This window comes from Pristiophorus japonicus, chromosome 14 (assembly GCF_044704955.1).
Source record: "Pristiophorus japonicus isolate sPriJap1 chromosome 14, sPriJap1.hap1, whole genome shotgun sequence".
Taxonomy (NCBI): Eukaryota; Metazoa; Chordata; class Chondrichthyes; family Pristiophoridae; genus Pristiophorus; species Pristiophorus japonicus.
The window spans coordinates 177634374-177649897 of NC_091990.1; the positions used below are offsets into that span (position 1 = coordinate 177634374).

At 45.6% G+C, this 15524-nt stretch overlaps 1 protein-coding gene across 2 annotated transcripts; it reads right to left on the reverse strand.

Moving 5' to 3' along the window:
* Window positions 1-615: 615 nt before the first annotated feature.
* Window positions 616-8849, reverse strand: LOC139280253 (uncharacterized). 2 transcript variants are annotated; one of them, XM_070899890.1, is made up of 2 exons: window positions 8140-8849; window positions 616-3535 (listed from the first exon to the last, which is right to left on the reverse strand). In XM_070899890.1, exon 2 carries the CDS (start codon window positions 2004-2006, stop codon window positions 1083-1085), a length of 924 nt encoding a protein of 307 aa, XP_070755991.1. In that variant the 5' UTR covers window positions 2007-3535; window positions 8140-8849; the 3' UTR covers window positions 616-1082. The 2 variants fall into 2 exon arrangements, with proteins under 2 accessions (XP_070755991.1, XP_070755990.1); XM_070899889.1 differs by lacking the exon at window positions 8140-8849 and adding an exon at window positions 7920-8078.
* Window positions 8850-15524: the final 6675 nt, after the last annotated feature.

Below are 15524 nucleotides of genomic sequence, written 5' to 3' on the forward strand. Positions count from 1 at the left end.
AACAAAGTGCTCATCCATTTTGCCCTCTGGGAATACTTTGGTTTAATGCCCATCTCCAGCCCCAGTGCTTTCTTCAGCTTACTAAACACAGATTCAAGGCCTCGAGTTGATGACAACCTACCTTTTATTACAGTAATGGTTATTATTAAGGTGGCAATAAGGCAGCAAAATGACTTGACAGCAGGCAAAGGGGTGCCTGCAAATCCCCTGGGAGGACAGACACACCAACATCAGTGTCCTTGCCCAGGCTAACATCCCCAGCATTGAAGCACTGACCACACTCGATCAGCTTAACTGGGCAGGCCACTTAGTTCGCATGCCAGATAGGAGACTCCCTAAGCAATTGCTCTACGCAGAACTCCTTCATGGCAAACGAGCCAAAGGTGGGCAGCGGAAACGTTATAAGGGCACCCTCAAAGCCTCCCTGGTGAAGTGTGACATCACCACTGACGCCTGGGAGACCCTGGCCGAAGACTGCCTGAGGTGGAGAAAGTGCATCCGGGAGGGCGTTGAGCTCTTCGAATCTCAACGCTGTGAGCATGAAGAGGTCAGGCGCAGGCAGTGGAAGGAGCATTGTCGAGGAAATATTTAGCTTAAATTAACTCAGGCGGAGACTTTCAGAACTGCACTTCGAGAGAATTTATTTTAAAAAGCAAGATATATCTCGGAGAGCCTGCTTGGACCTTACCAAGGCAAAACTCTGTCGTACAAGCAAATTGCACTTATCTTTATACAGAAATTGAATACAGAAATAGAAAAGAATCTTATTCATTAGTCCCGCGAGTACAAAGGTCGTCTCGGGAGGTGCACACTCTATCTGTCCTTGCATAGTTTTTCTCTGTTCACAGTCTGTTAAGCAGAATCAAAAGGAGACTCCCTTTTAATACCAGATGGTCATTTAATTGCACCTCTAAGTTTCAAGGCTAAAAAGCGTGGCTATTTTTCTAGTCTTATTATTTCTTTAAGCATAGCAAAAAACAGAATTTAACCCTTCCCTCTAAATTAAGCCAGGTGTTCATAGTTTCTCTCTTCCACAATTCCCTCCTTGTTGATCTTTTTATTTTTTAGATCAACACAATTTCCTATATTCTCTTCTTGAGCAAAAGGGGGTGTATACCTTCAGGATAGGGTCGCATTTTGAGATAATCGTCTTCATCAACCTTTTCCTCTAAGCGACTTAACCTTCCTTTCATGCATACACCTTTTCTTTTTATTTCGGAGAGCAGGCCTATTACTTGACTAATTAAATTTTTTAGTTTTATCCACATTCTGCAAAGGATTATTAATAATACAAGCATAACCACACCTACGATTACTATGGGGTGTATAGCGAGCTTCAGTACTGCTGTAGCTTTTGGGGACCATCCGGTAAACATATCCCACCAGTGGTGTACTGTCAAAGAGGTAACTTCATCTGCGATTCTCACTAGCTGCCCCTTCTTGTAACTCATTTTGACTCTAAATTGGTGGATGTCTCTGCCTTGCTTTGACAGAGCTTCCTCAATTTTCTTGTCATTACGTATCAAATTGTGCAGTCTGGTCAGATTAATTACAGGGGGTAAGGGTTCAATCTTGTGCATAGACAGATCATTTTCTACATTTTGCCACTGCCCAAAGGTATAAGTTCTTTTTATTTCAGGGTCATACAGGGTGTAGACTCTTCTCACGCATTTATTAATGGGGGGTTTATACAAAATTCCATCCAGATAGACAGGTTTATTTCCTGTCACACAGATCTCATTCTGTCCTATTTCCGTTATCTCAGTGTCATTTGTTAGCTTTAATTCCCATTTACATACTCCAATGGAGTGCTGCACTGAGCATGGTTCGTATATGGCGGTCTGATAGGGACATACCATTCCGAATGGCCACCTAGCACATCCCCTCTGGTGATGTGTCATATTCTTCTCATCCACCCAATCTCCTTTAAATTCTGGGTACCAGAAGTTCTGTCCAAACAGCTGGGGCATTACTTGGAACTGACACCAAATTTCTTTTCGTGTCATACTTACTATCTCTCCAGTAACGTTACATCCTTTTGAATTACAACTGGTATATCTTTTTTTGAGGGTTAATGGTTAAATTAAGAAGCTTATCTCTTTTGTTAATTTCCAGCAACCTTTGCCATGTGTTAGCATGGAAGGATAATATTTTCCTTTCTAACTTGGCTCTTAATAGCTGTCTGATCATTTCTTTAAACAGGCAATGGGTGTACTTGTTTATTCCCTGTTGTTCTTTCATTAGGTTCTCTATTTCCTTCTCTATCCCTTCATTCTGTTCCCAGGTCATTTCATTTAGGACGTAACCTGATATCTGTAATTGTTGTAATCCTTCATCCCAGACATTCTGATCTTTATATCTTCCCCTACCAGTCCTCCGACGGCCTGGATTTTATTTTGTAGGGTCTCGATATCCATGGAGTTCAATGCTCCTATTCCTGCTCCCACTCCACCTAACACAGTCTCTAATACATCCCGTTTCTTTCTTTGGGGGCTTTCTTTTTCAAAAGATACCTTAACACTGGTTGTGTGGCAAGCATCTTCTTTCTTTGGGGGATATTTAATTCGTATTGTTAGATTTAATACACCTGGGGATCTTACCACTGGGATGCAAGTGGTCAGTATCCTTTTTAGATGTCCCGGGTCCCGGTCTTCTGGGTGGCCGGATTCTTTTACTGACCATTTTACCACGAATGGGTCTCCTCCATTCACCGGGGTGTTATTCATGCACAACATCCGCTGCCCTTCTACCATACTTGTAAATGAATAACGGAGGAAGTCTTTTCTCTCGTCCGGCCCTCCTATGTACCCCCATCTCTTGTTTTTCCCTGTGCTCAGGGTACACTTCATCCACACATCGGCCTGGTATTCTATGAACAACTGATACCCTTTCCCCAATATAAACTGGAATTCCCCTCTTTCTTCCTTCATTCCACACGCCTCACATCGTGCCGTAAAATTCCCTACTTTACAACTTTGGCCTGCTGGGCATATAAAATTGCCTTGCTGCCTGCACTATTACTTCTTTCCCATACCATATTTCCCTTCCATACTCTTCCTTCTTTTAGGACTTCTTCCTCCTGTCGGGAGTTCCCTGTTGCTAAAATGATCAGTATACCTAACGTCCATTTATAATTTTTCCAAGAGTCCCTTCCCATCTTCCCTTTCTTGTTTGTTTCTATACCACTCTTGAAATAAGTCGTTACAATAATAACACGTCCACACGATAGTAACAGTGATCCAAATAATAAAGGCCCAAACTGGCACACAAATGAGCTCTGACATTCGTCCGTGAATTTTGGGCAATATTTTCAAGTCCAAATATTTAATACAAGAGCAGGTACAGTTCTTCAGTGAGAAGATGGTTGTTTTCTTAGTCGGGCGACCGTAGTACGTCCTGGTTCAATGCCTTTTCCTTCGGCTGTAATTCGTCGGGGAAATAATATTTACAGCGGGTCGCATGCACCCAGTTCGGGTGCTTTTCCAACTTCAAAGCGGTTCGTGTTGTGAGAATTATCTGATACGGTCCTTTTCACCTAGGAGAAAAAGATTCTTTATTTAATGTTTTTACTAACACTTGATCTCCAGGCCTGAAAGGGTGCATATTTCCTTCCGACGGGGCACCTGTGTCTGCTTTATTTGTTCATGCAGACTCCTTGCTATTTCACACATGGCCTGAGCATACTTTAGTGATTTTTCATCATTCCAAATTAATGCTATTTTTTCATCTGTCAGTGGTGGTTTTACGCCAGTAGGCATTGGTCTTCCCAATAAGGCGTCATGTGGTGTCAAATCATTGTTTCGGTTTTTCTGGTTTCTTATTGTATACAATACTAATGGTAAGGCTTCTGGCCACTTCAGTCCAGTCTCCTGACATACCTTGGTAAGGGTAGATTTTATTATCCCATTTACTCTTTCTACCATTCCCGAGGACTGTGGCTGATATGGTATATGTAACTTCCACTGGAACTCTAACGCTTCTGCAAGGTTTTGCACTATTTTTCCGGTGAAGTGTGTTCCCCTGTCACTGTTGATTCCCATCGGTATCCCATATCTTGGTACTATTTCTTTAAATAGAATTTTTACTACTGTTCGGGCATCGTCTTTCCTACTGGCGTACGCTTCTACCCACCTTGTGAACATATCTACTATGACTAATAGATACTTAAGACCTGATACTGGAGGCATGTGGACAAAGTCAATTTGCAAATTTTCAAAGGGCATACTTGGTTGGGGTAGATGATCATATCCAGCAGGTGTTTTACCTCTGTTATTTTGCTGACAAATTTGGCATGTCCTAGCAACTTTCTCAATTACTACTGTTATTCCTGGTGCATACCATTGTGCATTAATAGCATGTATCATCCCTCCTTTGCCCATGTGAGCCTGACCGTGTGCTAGGCGAGACAGGGGCAAAAATAGAGATTTAGGGCAAACAGTTCGCCCATCAGGGTGATACCAAATGTCGTTTTTTAGAAAACAACCCTGGTTTTCCCAAGTTCTTCCTTCCTGCATGTTAACTTGTTGTTGGGCTGTTTTAAGTAGTTGGATGTCAAGTACCTGTGGAGGGGAGACTGAGACTGCTTGAAGGCAGTCTGCCTGTGCCGAAGCGGCCTGTTTGGCTGCTTTGTCAGCCCTCCTATTTCCTACTGATACTTCATCCTCACCGGTTGTGTGAGCTGCACATTTGATAACGGCTACCTTACTTGGCAACTGAATGGCGTCTAATAGATTAAGCACCAGTTGAGAGTGCTTAATATGCTTTCCACCAGAGGTGATAAAGCCTCTGTTTTTCCACAGTTGTCCAAAATCATGGACCACACTGAATGTATATCTGGAATCAGTATAGATATTAGCAGTTTGATCTTTAGCTATTATACAAGCTCTAGTGAGGGCAAACAATTCAGCAGCCTGAGCCGAGGTTCCGGGAGGCAGGGCGAATGATTCAACAGTTTCGTGGGGATTTACAATAGCATAGCCTGCCAAAAACAAATCATCCGACGGTCTATGTGATGATCCATCCGGATAGAGAATAAGATCAGGATTGTCCATGGGCTCTGTGAGCAAATCTGGTCTTGGTAAGGTGGCTACTTCCACCGTTAACAGACAATCATGCTGGCCTGGATCCTCTACTTCTTTAGTAGGAAGAAAGGTGGCTGGGTTCACTACCGGTGCACATCGAAAGGTATAGTTAGGGTGTGACAGCAGTAATACTTCATGACCTGTTCTTCGATACGCTGTAAAGTGTTGTGTGGCAGCTGAATTCAAAAGTAATAACACAGCATGGGCTGTAATGACAGTACATGGATGATCCAAAACAATAGATACCGACTTCTCCACCATGACCGCAGTAGCAGCTACAGCACGTAGACATGCTGGCATTCCCCTTACTACTGGAGGCAGCAAAACCGAATAATAAGCAACTGGTCTATCTCCCCCACCATGTTCTTGGGTTAGTACTGCTGTTGCAAATACTGCGGGGCTTTCGGTGTATCCTTGGGGCAGCCTGGTCCATGTGTACTGCTGCTTCTTGTGGGTCAAAACAAACAGATACTGACTTTCTTGATTTAACGGGATAGAGTAAAAAGCTGAACACATGTCTATTACAGTAAAGACAGTTGCTGTTGGTGGTATAGCAGATAGTATAATGTTGGTGTCCGGTACCACAGGGGTGATAGGACTACTATCTTATTAATAGCTCTCAAATCTTGCACAAATCTCCATTCATTCGGCCTATTAACCTTTGGTATGGGCAGTATCGGAGTGTTACACGGGCTCTGTGTCTTTTCTGAAACTCCTTGTTCCAACAATGCAGAAATTACTGGCTCTATCCCATTTTCTGCCTCTGGAGGCAGTCTGTACTGCCTAATGCTTGGTAACACGGCGTTCTTTATCAATTGTACCCGATGGGGTACTGCAGAGTGTACTTGCCCAACATGATTCTTATGCTTTGCCCAAAGTTCATGAGATACTTGATTCAATGCCAGTGGCAGCTTAGGGCTTGGTTGTTCCGGGGGTTGCTGTTTTTCAAAAGTGGAGGCATGATTTTTACCTTTCCACTGGAGAATCCCCCTGTTGTGGGTGATAAAGTCTATCTGAACATTTTGCAGTTTTATTACTGCCCAAGGTTGCTGTTTTTCTCTTTCTATTCCTACAATCATCAGACCCATATCTTTAGGTTTCGCTGGCGGTTTTACAGCCAAGGTCAGATGGGGTGTCGAGTTCGCTTCTCTAAACCGCTGCTGCTGTAAGGGTGTCAAATCCATGGGTACCCCCAATCCTTCTGGTCCAAAATAAATGCGGGGCGTAGCTTCTACTATTTCTTCTCTATTTAAAAAGGATTGTACCAAACACTGGTAAGTTTCAGCTTTTTGGCGAGTGTACCAGGCTGTACAGTGAAGCTGAACTGCCTCAAAGCTTGTCAAAATTATATCCATCAATTCTTCAGTATTAGAGTCAAATTTAGCTTTTAAGTTTTGTATAACTTCATGTATCAAGGGGGAATAGTAGTTGCCAATCAATTGCCAACAATAGAGGGCAGCCTTTTCTTTGTTATCCTCCCTTTTCTCTTTTTTAATCCCATTAAAGAACTGATGAATATTATTTGGAGGGAGCTCCATGTACATTCCTTCCTTTGTGCAATACATTGTGGCTCCTAGTTTGCACAAAGTCTGTCTTCCCAATAAAGGGAGCGGTGTTGTTTTAGAGACTATCAAAGTCTCATCATTAACTGATTGTCCTTCAATTATCAATTTGGTAGGTTCAGATAAAAATTCTTTCATGGGGATACCGGCCACACCCATACTTAAGACGGTGGTGTTGCTTACAGATAATCCCACAGAGGATGGTACAGAAGACATAGTAGCACCGGTATCCACCAGGAACTTTACATAAGTGTCTCCTACTTTTACTACTGCCAGAGGGTTTTCTTCTATGTCTGCCGATAAGCGGAGGGCTGGCGCCTGTAACACTAAGCCTCCTCGGCATCCCTCTGCTGATTATTCTGTGCCTGTCCTCGTCCCTTTTGCTGATTTACTGACCTGTTTTAGCCATATTTTCCTTATAGGTAAGTAGTCCCTCTCTATCCATGTTAGCCAGTACTGTAACTGTCTCTTTCCAACTTTTTCCTTGCCAGTCCAAAACCCTTATTTTGTATGTTCTTGCTTGTTGTGGCAACATACAATTTAACAAGGTTTGCACTGCCAAAGGTTCATTTTGATCCATTAGTATTCCTGCATGCTCGTCCTAACTATTTTTCCATCTGCCTGCAAAATCTATTCTTCTGCTTTCTGCAAGCAGCGGGTGACTTCCCCTATATCTCCATGCTTTTTAGCTCCCTTTAATAAATGGTACAGGTTTGCTCAAGCCAGTTGTGAAAGGCTACTGGCTTCTTAACAGGATTAGGGGCAGCTGATATCATATCCCGAGCTTCTCCCGGTGTCCAGGGCTTTAGGACAGCCGTTGTTCTGATCATTATACGGGGGCTTGTGTCGTGGGGGTAGTGGAGGAATCGGCCTGTTTTATCCAGCTGAGCGGCCACTATGTCTATGATCTCCTGCCAATCATCCGGCTCGGTGGTTGGAAGACGGGGATATAAGCCGACAGGGGAAGCGGTCAAAACCGGGCCACTCGGGGGGGCTGTAAGAGGGAGGGGGCTTCTCCTTACCCTCCTCCTCTTTCTTTTTATTTTTTAAAACAATTCTCCATATAATCTTTATCCCAACTGGGGTCCCCTGTCCCATTTTTGGTGGTCTGTCTCCATTCCTCAATTAAGGACAATTTAAAACTTCCTCCATATGGCCAATCCCCATCAGACCAACCGTACAAATCGCTACTAAACGTTACCGCGTATCTGTCGTCTCCTGTTTCTTTAATTACAGTGTCCGCCGGCGAGCCGGGCGGCACAATGGGATCTCCTACCTTCTCTCGTTGCTTTACTGATTCTTTTCTCATTCTTAGGATGTACTTTCATTCTTTCAGTTGAGAGGTCGTCCTTCTTTCCTTTTCTAGGAGCTGGGCGCGAGCGCCCTGCTCGACTAGAGCCGTTTCCCATTCTTCCGGGTGCAACGTCTCGCGATCTTTTCTGAAATGAGAGTTAGAACAATCCTACAAAATATACAATAATTTACAAAGCGCTCACCGGTGTTCTCTTTTCTGCTCAGCTCGGGGTCTCCTTTTGCCTTTTTGTTATTTTAGCTTCTTAGCGGTAGCTACCTTATGCCTCACCCTCTCGGGGATCTCGGCGGCCCATCCCCCTTTCAGCTAGGACGGCCTAGGCACCTTCCTCCTTTCAGCTAGGAAGGTCCTTAAAATTCCTCTTTTCTCTTTAAAAGTTAAATTTGGTTCTTTTGGATCTCGTTTTTTTTTTAGAGATCCTGCCGGACTACGCCAGAATCTGTCGAGGAAATATTTAGCTTAAATTAACTCAGGCGGAGACTTTCAGAACTGCACTTCGAGAGAATTTATTTTAAAAAGCAAGATATATCTCGGAGAGCCTGCTTGGACCTTACCAAGGCAAAACTCTGTCGTACAAGCAAATTGCACTTATCTTTATACAGAAATTGAATACAGAAATAGAAAAGAATCTTATTCATTAGTCCCGCGAGTACAAAGGTCGTCTCGGGAGGTGCACACTCTATCTGTCCTTGCATAGTTTTTCTCTGTTCACAGTCTGATAAGCAGAATCAAAAGGAGACTCCCTTTTAATACCAGATGGTCATTTAATTGCACCTCTAAGTTTCAAGGCTAAAAAGCGTGGCTATTTTTCTAGTCTTATTATTTCTTTAAGCATAGCAAAAAACAGAATTTAACCCTTCCCTCTAAATTAAGCCAGGTGTTCATAGTTTCTCTCTTCCACAAGCATGCGGTAAATCAGTCCCACCAACCTCCCCCCCTTCCCCTGACGAATGTCTGTCCCACCTGTGACAGGGTGGCTCTCGTGTTGGACTGTTCAGCCACCAAAGAACTCACTTTAGTAGCCTTCCTCCATTCCGAGGGACTGCCTATGATGATAATGCATTAATACAGCCAAATATGGAGCCCCCAGTAAAACCATAACACAGAAAAACTGCATTCAACCATTAGATCATTTTCACTTAAGTGTAGCATATTGTGACATGACTTGCTTTATTATTAATGTGTGTGAGCATTCTGTAGACCTATTCTTCAAGCATTTAACTATGTGCTTATGATTTATTGGATTGGAACAGGTTATGGGGGAGGTGTGGAGGGGCCCCAAATGTTCTTGGTGTCCAAAGCCAGAGGAAACTTTGAAAGAGCTCTGGGCAGTTGTTTCAGTCCACATGGCAACACACGTGCCACATTTCCTAGGGGCTATTCACTTCTCCCTCCCTCCCCCTTCCCAATGATTTTTTCAGAGGGATCAGGGACAGGTGCAGACAGAAAACAACTTGTGGATGAGCCCTGTATCTTCTCCTCCCTGCTATTTCCCACCATCTGGTCCCATTGGGGTGCATTATTGCTGTTCACCATGTTTCTCATCATTTGTACTCTTCAAATACTGGACTCTAGGTCCACCTGTTAGGCTCCAGCATTCAGATACCAGCAGAACTGGCTTCAGGTCAAAAAGATGACAGCTCTATACAAAGACTCGCAGAACATGGCCATGCACAGACGCTGTTAGCTTAAACCTAACAATTTCAATCTTTAAACAGTATTTTAAAACCAGGAAGTTTGCCAACTTTTTATCTTGCTTTCTCTTCCCCTCCAGGCCTCCCATAGGGGGCGTGACTCAATGGCAGAAACTGGAGATCCTGCCTCCGGTGTGTAAATGGCACTGGTGCCAGATATATTGCTGGAGGCCACAGATACCCTTTACCCTGCTGAGTGTTCCAGCATTTTCTGTTTATACTCCATATTATCACCACTTTTTACGTGGCCATTTTGCACTGTACACCTCCCTTCCACCTTAATGTTATAGTTAAGACATAAAGAGCCGAGCAGAGACTAAGTTATGGAGATCCGTCAGGGGTAGAGAGCCATCTGCTTGAAAGATTCATAATGCTTTCCCAGAGGATCTGAGGTTTGCTAACAATGAGTATTTGTCAAACTCAAGATGCTTTTCAGATATGAGCTAGAGTTTCCATTATTTTTGCATGCATAACGCCCACTTAATGTCCATTTTACCGCTGAAATGAGGTGTAACGCCCAGATATCGCCCATTTTTCGGACACTTATCACCGAGCGTTACTTTCGGCATGTACTAACGCCGGGCAAAAATAATACCACCCGCCCTCTTTTTTTGGGCAGATCATCAGAATGGGTAAAACTAACGCCCATAATATCGGCCAGCGTTACTTTCGGCACGTAATTAACGCCGAGATTCAATAATACCGCTCGTCCATTTTATTTTTTGTCGTAAAGATCAAATTTGCCAAAACTAACGCCCAGTATATCGCCCAGCCTCACTTTCACCACCTCGCACACATCTCACCCACAATATCGCTCAGCCAAAACACCGCTCAGAAAAAGTGTAACTTTTCTGAACTAATCACAGCGGTGTGGGCGCCATTTTTCAAATTGCAGGTCGCTTCATTGATAAGGCTGATCCAACTTCGGGGGAGTTTGGATTGATTCTGGAGTTCTTCTCAGGTGAAGTAACCATCTCAACAGACATCCTTTCAGACTCTGGGCGATTGGGTTTTACTGTAGGTGTCCTTTAGTGTTGAAATTATTGCTTCTGATCAATCGGTATTATACTTTCAATGGAATGGGGCCAGCCATTTCCCAGCCTGCATCAATTAATGCACTGATGCTGCAGAGTGCTAATGGCACAACGTCAGTGCAGACCATGATGTGCCCAATCTAAGATGTGCCAGAATGAGGAGGCGGTCCAGGCCATACACACTGCGCACTTACAGAGAGGAGGTCTTACCTCGACGTGTCCGAGAACACCCATCTTTGGAGACTGCGCTTCCACAAAGTGGTGATCACTGAAATATGTCAGCTCATCAGGGCAAATCAGTAGCCTGCCATCACCTTCAGGACATCACTGTCCGTCGAGGTCAAGGTCACCTCTCCACTGTCCTTCTACGCGTCCGGTTCCTTTCGGGCCTCCACGGTCGACATTTCCCCTCTGTCTCACCATGCCACACATCGCTGCATTAGACAGGTCACGGAGGCCCTCTACATGCATAGGATGGAGTTTATCAGCTTCCCCATGACCACGGAGGCTCAGACTGACAGGGCTGGAGCATTCTACCACATTGCTAAGTTCCCCAGGGTGCAGGGAGCAATACAGTGTACTCACATCGCCAAGACCTTCTCAGGACCCAGAGCTTTATTGCAACAGAAAAGGATTTCACTCCCTGAAGGTCCAACTAGTTATCGACCACAACCGGATAATAATGGCAGTGAATGCCAAATGTCCGGGCAGCTTCGACGAGGCTCACATCCTGCATGAGAGCACTGTCTCTGACATGTTTAAGAGTCAGCCATAAGGACAACGCTGGATGCTTGGTGACAACCGATATGGTTTAGCCACCTGGCTGATGACCCCCCCTGCGTGAACCCATACCGAGGCCGAGAAGCGATACGAGAGCCACAGAGCCACATGCAATGTGGTCCAGAAAACAATAACTGTGCTTAAGCAGTGCTTTAGATGCCTGGAGCACTCAGGAGGGGAGCTACAATACATGCCTGAGCAAATAGCTCAACTCGTGGTTGTGTGCTACATGCTGCACAACCTGCCTATCAGGAGGGGACAAGAATTGTCAGAAGGGACTGATGGTCCACCTTAGCAGAGAGGAAGAGGAGGATGAGGGGCTGGATGCTGACCTCGGGCCAGACAATCAGGCTGACTATGCAACCATGCCCATGCCCCCCCTCCAGACTGCAGGAAAAGGCCCCGTGGTGGCTACATAGCTGCAAGACTTTTATGTAAGCAGCTCATTAATGAACGATTTGCCTGAAAGAACGTTGCTGTAATTGACAAAGTTGACACATTGCTGTGTGTGTGCAGCTCAGACATCAATGGTGGGCATCATCTTGGTGCCAGTTAAAGTTTAAGTTGATTCAAGTTAAGTTTAATTTTACCCTTTCATGTTAAGGAATCACCAGTGTGTAACGGTCCAGCTATCTGAGACAATGCGCAACAAGGTTATGTTGAATAAAAAACATTTTATAATGACCATTGGTCTGAAATCATAAGTATCATGGGCAAAAACACCCCACTACCACCACCCCACTTTTTCGACCATTGACATCAATCAAATGGTCAACATGTCCAGCAACTCAGAATACAAATGTAAAGCAGGAGGGTGACCCCTCCCCCTCATACATTACAACAAATTGCATGCACCGAGATGGAGATATAACACAGCTATCATCTGCGGACATGCACCTTATTTTCCTTCGCCCCTCCCCTTCTTCTCCCCACCTCTACCCCTTCCCCTCCTCGCTCCACGCCACCTGGCTGAGGAGCTCCTCAGGCAATGTCTCATTTGGAGGGATGAAGGCAGAGGCGGTGGTTGCATGGGTACAGGAGCGGGGGGTGCCGAGATGGGAACATTCTCGGATCCAGAAACAGGATCTTGGTCCTGCCTCTCATGTGTCGTTGGCACTGGTGGTGCGAAACCTAGGAGTGGAGTGCGGTGCTCCGGGACCATTGGGAGACTTGTGCCAGCAGTGTTCCTGGCTATCACCTCCAGGGCCTCCGCCATCTGTGGAACATACTCAGTCATGGTGTCGGAGATGGTGGCCAGCTGTTGGGATATGCCCCCCGACGCATTGAGGATCTGGTCAGCAATGTCTACAGTCCTCCTGGACAACTTATCCATCTCTCTGCTCTCATCTGGCGTTCTTGGACCAGATCTGCCGCGTCCTCTGCAGGGTCAGCGCCATCCTGGGGACAAATGGGGTGCCCTGTGGCGAGGTGCTTGGGCCCGCTACCTCAAGAGTGGAGGAGGGAATGGCCGGCGGAGCACTAGATGGCCTTGGGGTGGATGCAGACTCCTCAAATTCGGCGCTCTCATCCGTAGAGAACAGACCCAGCGGATTGACGGGCGAGAATCGGAGCTCCTCAGCAGATGTAGGATTGTCTGCCGAGTCCGGCCCCGCACCTCCACCTTCTGGCCTCTGTGGTCTTGCCTTTGGACACGCTGCTGGCTGAGCTGCAAAACACAAATAAGGTTATTAGAGGAGAAGGTGGTGCGAGGGTCACAAGGCGAGTCCAGCGATACACACAGCATAGGCATGACAAAAGCATCACCACTATCAAAATCATCACAGACATCACATTTCATGACCATCAACACATTGTACATTGCAATGATTTTCATTGGGCCAGCATTATTTATAGAACAATTTTAGAAACCATCTATCATATATTATTGTTCGGATATGAGTGGGTGTGGCATCAATTGACTTTAGATCACACAATGGTGTAAACTTTACCCACGTGGCATCACTTCAGCGTCTGCAGCTGCTTGCATGGCCATCCGGATGTGCCTCTCCATGAGTGTGAGCACCCGCTCCTCCATGTCAGTGATGTCGCTGGTGACTGGTGGCCCCCCACCCGTTCGCCTCTGCTCAGACCTCATCGTCGATAGCTTCTTTTGTCAAAGGTAACAGGACGACAAGGTATGAGATCATTGTGTAATATCATTGCTAGGTACTGTCACAGAAACTGATACAACACATAACCGACAGATGTAATCATGATTATTATGATAATTATCATTGTTTACTTAAAGACGTACACCATGAACGCAGGCTTTGAGTACAACATTCCCGGTAAAAATGAAACACCTCACATCTGATTATAATCACTCATGACTCTTATAAATCAAATTCTATAAATATATAAGTACATGTAAATAAATGTAATACTCTTGTGGATACGACAAGGTCGTTCCATCGCTTGCGGCAATGGTTGCCCTCACGCACCTCGTTGGTCGTCGACGAAACCACCTCGGCTATCTCGGCCCATATCTTCTGGTAGGCCTTTGGGGTGGGTTTCCTGTGTCAAATCACCCCAGCAGAACTTGACCTCCTGCAGCAGGGAGCTATTTGCCTCGTCCGAGATCCTCCCCGCTCTTTTACGCCCTCCAATGTGCTCCTCTCCCAGCTCACTGCTCTTGTCAGTCTCCACAGCGGGGAAATATCTGGCTGGTAACAGCTAATTTTTTTTTCTCAATTTGCTATAAAGCTCGAAACTCTTCCTCCTTCCTCCCAAAGCAGCCACACCACACCCACACATGCCTTCACTCCCTCTCAGCTCCCTCTCTCTCTGTCTCCTCTTATGTGCATGTCATGATGACCCTTGACCTCCTGAAGCAAGCGTTGCTATACTGTTGCTAAGGACGGTGACACTTTACGGCAGAAAGTCAGAGAGATTTAACGCTAACGTCCATTTCATATCGCTCGCAGTAATGCCCAATTTCAAAAATGGAGACAAGGGACTTTGAGATTGGGCGACAAGCCGGCGATCTGAAAACCCATTTTTACTGCCCACGCCGGAAATAACACCCATTTTTTGGCGATCTGCACAAAAGTGTAAAATTTAGCCCCATATCATTGACCTCATCAGGGGAAAGGTCCTGGGGCTGGATTTTCAGTTAGAGGTTTCTAAGGGCGCTAATGGCGGTGGATCGATAAATTTAGCACCCTATAAAAGTTTGCGTCTCCATCCAGAAAATTCACCCGAAACTCAGTGACAATGATCAGCGGCGCTAAATCAGATGTTACACACCTGTGCTTGACCACCCCAACCGAAAACTGCCATGCAAAAAAAACTCCTATCCTTGAGCATGCGCAGAGGCGTGCTTTATCTCCCCAAGTCAGCCGTGTGTTTAGGGCGCGGCAATATAAGTTTGGGCCTGTGCACTTCGAACAGAGCAGGAGAAATGGCGCAGCAGGAAGGATGCCAGAGAGCACGCTGCTTCCCTGTCATGGCTGCTGAGGCACTAATACAGGCCTTTGAGAGGAGGTGGCCTGCCTTGCATCTTGCTGGAGGAAGGAGGCCCCTGCCAAGAGTGTTTTGGAGGATTTGGAAGGAGATTGCACAGGAGATGTCCGCGACAGACACGGTGCCTAGAACTGCTACCCAACGTCGCAAGAAGTTTAACGATCTCACGAGGGTCGTCAGGGCGTGTACCCTTTACATTTATGCAGCCCTGCCATGGTTGCAACATCACTGTCTCACACAATGTAAAGTCTTTGACGGAGCTGCCCCTTCTCCATGTGTTCCAGGCCATGGTGTGGTTTGGTGAAGCCACCTGAAAGCTAGAGGCTCAGTTCACCAGCCATGCCCTCTGTATTCAGGCGGTGCGGACCCTCTTGTCCCCTATTCATTTTCACCCCTCCTCGCACTACCCTTTGACTCTTGATATGTGTTGGCCAAGTGTCACCCTGAGCCGCAGTCCTAGCTGGCTTCCCACCTGGTCAGTGCACAGCCACACAGATTATAATGCACATCTTTACACTTCCAAACAGTAGCAGCTAATCTACAATGGAAAGCACATGTGCCACACGATGAGCTGCACACTCACTGACACCTTCTTCTTG